At 54.3% G+C, this 6,000-nt stretch overlaps 1 protein-coding gene across 2 annotated transcripts in view; it reads right to left on the bottom strand.

Moving 5' to 3' along the window:
• Nucleotides 1–449: 449 nt before the first annotated feature.
• Nucleotides 450–6,000, bottom strand: part of LOC140211476 (solute carrier family 25 member 44-like) — a 34,532-nt gene continuing 28,981 nt past the window's right edge. Inside the window, exons 3-4 of one of the 2 annotated variants that reach the window (XM_072281214.1) lie at nucleotides 5,100–5,227; nucleotides 450–3,012 (exon numbers count right to left, since the gene is read on the bottom strand). In XM_072281214.1, coding sequence (XP_072137315.1) covers nucleotides 2,821–3,012; nucleotides 5,100–5,227 — 320 coding nt within the window. In that variant the 3' untranslated portion in view covers nucleotides 450–2,820. The remainder of the gene's footprint in view (nucleotides 3,013–5,099; nucleotides 5,228–6,000) is intronic. The other variant, XM_072281221.1, reaches the window with a different exon arrangement.

Genomic DNA, 6,000 nt, shown 5'->3' with positions numbered 1-6,000 from the left:
CTGACGGAGGCAAAATTCCGCGAGCCTTCTTTACCGACCTGTGCGGAGAGTTAGCATGGTTAGCACGGACATGATGGGCCAAAGGGCCTGTGCCTTGTGCTGTACTGTTCTATTTGCTGCTCCGGGTGGCGGGTTTGCTCGGTGCTGTCTCGTGAAGACGGAGATCACCTCACACTCAGGAGCTGCTCCGTTCAATTCCGTCTCAATATCACTATCACTTTTTAAAAATAAATGCCGTTTGTCGTCTGCACACTCTGTCAGTCTTTGTGTGGAGTTTTTCCATTGGCTCCACTGTATCTACTACAAATGCCTGCAAGGGAAGAATTCTGCGGGCTGTACAGTTCACATGGGCCGGACTCTGATTTTCACCGGGGGGAGCGGCTGCGGCTCCGTGATGTCTGGCGGGGGGGGGGCGGGGGGGAGAGATGACTAACGGCGGGGAAGAAGAATTAAAAGTCAACACACAAATTACTAATTTAATCTTCTCGAACACATTACAATCCATTGGATAGGGCTCATCTGCCCTGCCCAGCAGCCCCATCAGTCCGAAGCGCTGCGCTCGGGGGGACGGGGAGGAAAGACTCCGTCCTCTGCAGTGCCTGGCCGGCTTCGACAGCCCAGAACAATGCGGGAGGTTAGTGTTCGGGGTAGCTTACTCCCGAGATGGGATGGCCGGCGGCGAAAGGAAAACGAGGAGGGCTTGAAAAGGTGCCCACAGCTGGGCAGCGAGGACAAAGTGAAGGAAGGGAGGGAGGGAGGGGGTCTTTGTTAGAACCGGCGACCCGGGTGAAGGGGAGTTCAGCTGGCCCGCCTCACCCACCTGCTCCGCTCATTGGATGCTGGAGGGCAGAGATAATCGGGTTAATGGTCGGTGCCGGAGCCCACCCGGGGACAGGAGGCGGGGGAAGGGTAGGTGAGGACGGCGAACACACACACACCCACACACCACACAAACACACAGACGCACTCACAGATACACACACACACACACTCACAAACACACACACAACCACACACAGACGCACACCCACACACCACACACACAGACACACTCACAGATACACACACACACACACTCACAAACACACACACACCCACACACCACACACACTCACAAACACCACACACACAGACACACTCACAGATACACACACACTCACACACACAGACGCACACCCACACACCACACACAGACACACTCACAGATACACACACACACAGACGCACACCCACACACACACACACTCACAAACACACACACACACAGACACACACAGATACACTCACAAACACACACACAAACACAGACACACACGCGCACAGACTCACACACAAACACACACACCCATACACACACCACACAAACACACGAACGAGTGTGTGAGCGAATGACAGAGAGTGGGGAAGGAGAGAAGCAGGGATTAATAAAGTCAAAGAAGAGTGGTTTAATGGGATCAGGTAAAAGCTTAATATCAGAGAACGGTGTTAATAGAGGTCAGATAGAAGACCGGAGACATGGGAGTGGATCGAATAGGGGTAACACCTCCACTTTGTCCCCACATAAATCGGGTAGAGTGTTTATTTTGTCGGGACGGTGCAGTAAGTAGGGACTCCTGGGTCAGGTCTCTGTTCTCAGTTACCCAAGTGCCCATGGCGTGAAGACGCTCCTTGCCACGCCTGGGGAACGCAGAGTGCCCACCCTTGCACGAGCAACTCCAGAGAGGCGCAGCTGAAGTGTTGTGTGTGATTCCGGTCGCCCCGTTATCGGGGGATGTGGAGGCTGTGGGGAGGGCCGAGGGGTTTCACCGGGATGCTGCCTGGATTTGAGAGTACGAGCTGTAAGGAGAGGCTGGACAAATTTGGGCTGTTTCGGAGACTGAGGGGTTTATAAGATTATGACAGGCACAGATAGTGGACAGAGTTTTTAGCCCCAGGATAGAGATACCAGAGGGTATCATTTAAGGTGAGAGGTGAAAGTTCAAAGGGGATGTACAGGGTCATTTTCTTTAAAAACGTGGAGAGTGGCGGGTACTTGGACTGAGCTGCGGGGGGTGGTGGTGGAGGCGGATACAGTAGAGGCAAGTGAGAGGATTTTGGACAGACAAATGACGGTACAGGGAATGTAAGGGGTATGGATCACAGAGAGACAGAGGGATTAGTTTAATCAGCTTTGTGCTCAGCACAGACCCACTGGGCCAAAGGGCCTGTTCCTGTGTGGGATTGTTCCACATGTTTAAGGCTCTGGATGGGGTGGGGGTTTGACAGTAGTACCTTTGTGATGGTGGGAGAAGGCAGGTAGGGTGGTGAAGAGCAAGGAAAACGGGCTTTCCGCTGCTGTTACACCCCCTGCCCCAGCGCAGAGGGTCACAACGCAAATGTTGCAGACCCCCACCCCTCCGCCCGGCCAAACAACAAAACAGCAACCAGGGTAAAGGGGGAGGGGGGGGTCAATTGCTGGTGGAGGGAGAGAGTGCGGGGAGTTATGGAGCAAACTACCTCCAGGAGGGCAGAAAGCCTGAGAGGGAGGGGTAACTTCAATTAAAGCACCCCTCAGCCCAGTGGAGAGTTCATTTGCTGTTTGAGGGCACATGGGGAGGGTGAAATTGTGGAGCAAACTGCCTCCAGAAGGGCAGGGAGCTTGAGGAGGTGGTTTGAGTTAAAAGCCCACTCTGGGAGGGGGGAGGGGGTTTGAATGGTCTGTGAATTTCATGTCTCGTGACCAAGCTTGCAATGCACACGTTGAACCAGAGTCCAGGACGACCTCCGTGGCCCCCTCACCATATTTACAAGGCTCATTGACAGCCACTCGGCCCGCGTGGGCTACCAGTGCCGGGAGTCCACCAGCTCGGGTCGGAGGCTCAGCTTTTTCAGGGTCTCGTAGCCCACCACGATGCAGACGGCAGAGGGGGTGGAGGACAGGATGCGGGCCGACAGCCCCTTGGTCAGTCCCCAGGCACCCTCCTCAGCCATCAGCTGCTTAAAGGTTTGAACCATCGAGCATCGTCCCTCCACCTGCAAACAGGAAGTCTGGGTCAGGGCAGGGCCGGCAGAGACGGTGGGGGGGGTGGGGGGGTGGGGGGGTGGGGGGGGGGTGGATGGCAGGATCCAATGGCTCACCGGAAAGGAGGAGTGGTGGGTGGGTGGGTGGGTGGGGAGACAGCCCTTCCAGTTGGGCATCGGGATTAAAGCTGCTGCCTCGGGTTCCAACCTCTAGAGCACTGTGTGTGTGTGGGATCCTGTCCCGAGTGTGCCCTTGTATCAGTGTGTGTATGATTGTCAGTGTTTGTAGCTTAGAAAGGCCAATGGAATCATAGCACACAAACAGGCCCTTCGGCCCATCTAATCCACACTCAACTATTATTCTACCCAGTCCCAACCACAGCCCTCCATACCCCACACCCCATCCATACACTAATCCAAACTTCTCTTAAATGTTGATATCAACTCCACATCCACCATTTCTGCAGGCAGCCTGTTCCACATTCTGAGTGAAGAAGTTTCCCCTCATCTTCCTATTAAATATTTCACCGTCACCCTAAAACTCCAACCTCTGGTTCTAGTCTCACCCAGCCTCAGTGGAAAAAGCCTGCTGGCATTTTCACTATCTACACCCCTTATAATCTTGTATACTTGTATCAAATCTCCCCTCGTTTTCCCACACTCCAGGGACAAACTCCTGACCTATTCAACCTTTCCCTGTAACTCAAGTCCCAGTAACATCCTTGTAAATTTTCTCTGCACTTTTCAATCTTATTGATATCTTTCCTGTAAGTAGGTGACCAGAACCACATACGATGCTCTAAATTAGGTCACACCAACGCCTTACACAAGTTCAACATAACACCCAACTCCTGTACCCGATACCCTGATTTATGAAGGTTGTGTAATTTAAATATAAAAATTATATTCTAAGGTCTCTTCAGTTTAAAGCTACAATTCCTGAAAAAGGTAATCCCATGATGTTCCAGGAAAGACACTGGGAAGGATAGAAGATTGGCAGACTGGCAGGAGGCAAATAGTGGGAACAAGGAGGCCTTTTCTGGTTGGCTGCCGGTGACTAGTGGTGTTCTGCAGAGCTTCATGCTCAGACCGCTTCTTTGCACGTGATATGTCAATAATTTGTATGATGAATTGATGGCCAAGTTTGTGGCTGATACGAAGACAGGGGGGAGAGGAGCAGGTGGTGTTAAAATGCAGAAGGACTTGGCGAATGGGTAACAAGTAGCAAGAGGGGCAGGTGTCGCAGGGTCCTTGCTGGTTAGCATGGATGTGATGGGCCAAAGGGCATGCTGATGGCTTTATGACTGGAGAACTGGGAACCTATGTTTCAGAAACCTCTATTTTCATTGTTCTGATGATGAATCACTTCCGCTTGAACAAAACACGAGTCAGATGTGACTTGTCTTTCCACAGCTCCCAGCTTCTGTCTCTCTCCCTCTCTGTCTGTCTGTCTGTGTGTCTCTCTCTCTCCCAATCTTGATCTCCTTCTCTCTGAGTCTCTCTCAATGTCCTTTTCCTGGCTGCACAGTGTAACAGTTACTGACTGTTAAACACCAATTTCAGAGCTTGGACACGTCTCTTCCCACCGCGGTCGTATCTACAGGAGATGCTGCCTCACGAAGGCAACGTCTATCATGAAAGATTCCCACCATCTGGGCCAGGCCGTCTTCTCACAGCTCCCATCGGGCAGGAGGTACAGAAGCCTGAAGTCCCACACCACCAGGTTCAGGAACAGCGACTTCCCTTCAACCATTCGGGTCCTGAACCGACCGGCACAACCCTAATCACTACCTCAGGGGAAGAGGAGGGTCCGGGCAAGGGAGGGGGAGGGAGGGGAGGGAGGGGAGGGTTGGGGCGAGGGAGGGGAGGGTTGGGGGGAGGGAGGGGGAGGGAGGGAGCGAGGGAGGGGAGGGAGGGGAGGGTTGGGGGGAGGGGGAGGGGGAGGGAGGGAGCGAGGGAGGGAGGGAAGGGCAGGCGAGGGGGCGAGGGGGGACGGGGTGAGGGGGTGAGGGAGGGGATGGGACGAGGGGTCGGAGGATGGGGTGAGGGACGGGACGGGGCGGGCGAGCGAGCGAGGGGACGGGCGTTTGGAGCAGTACCTGAACACGGGCGCGGATAACATCCATCGGGTTGGTGAGGGTGGAGGCGGTCGCAGCAGCCAGGGGTCCAGCCACGGCCTGCACAACAAGATGAGGGCAGACGCTCGGTGTCATGTGGGAGAGCTGCTCTAAAAGCACGAGAGGGAAAAGAGAGCTCAGCATTTGTGTCTCAGTGAGAGTCAGGTCTCTCAGTGACAGATATGCCTCACAGACCCGACCCCACCAGTACCCTTCGGCCCATTGTGTCCGTAGTCTGCCGAAGGGGCTGAAGGGCCTTATGGTGGACTGGAAGATTCAATGACAAACATTTAAAAATAACTTGCTAATTGAAAGGAACACCCTATCCTTCTACTTTCAAAAGAAAAGTGACTGAGCTCTGATCCCAAATTCTATCCCAACGTCCGAAGCTGACTTGTTCTCCCAGAATGTTCACAACACAAGGGAGCCTCTCACCAGCAGACAGCCAACTATCAGTGGAACCAGGGTATCAGAGAAAAACACATCCCCACCGGTACTGTATCCCGGTGTTATACAGTGATAGACCCGTCCCCACCGGTACCGTACCCCGGTGTCATACAGTGACAGACCCGTCCCCACCGGTACCGTGCCCCGGTGTTACACAGTGACAGACCTGTCCCCACCGGTACCGTACCCCGGTGTCATACAGTGACAGACCCGTCCCCACCGGTACCGTGCCCCGGTGTTACACAGTGACAGACCTGTCCCCACCGGTACCGTACCCCGGTGTCATACAGTGACAGACCCGTCCCCACCGGTACCGTGCCCCGGTGTCATACAGTGACAGACCCGTCCCCACTGGGACCGTACCCCGGTGTCACACTGTGACAGACCCGTCCCCACCGGTACCGTACCCCGGTGTTACACTGTGACAGACCCGTCC

The sequence above is a fragment of the Mobula birostris genome, chromosome 2 (genome assembly GCF_030028105.1).
Source record: "Mobula birostris isolate sMobBir1 chromosome 2, sMobBir1.hap1, whole genome shotgun sequence".
NCBI classification, from domain to species: Eukaryota; Metazoa; Chordata; class Chondrichthyes; order Myliobatiformes; family Myliobatidae; genus Mobula; species Mobula birostris.
Note: the sequence above shows the minus strand (reverse complement) of the source record. Positions and strands in the feature narration are given on the sequence as shown.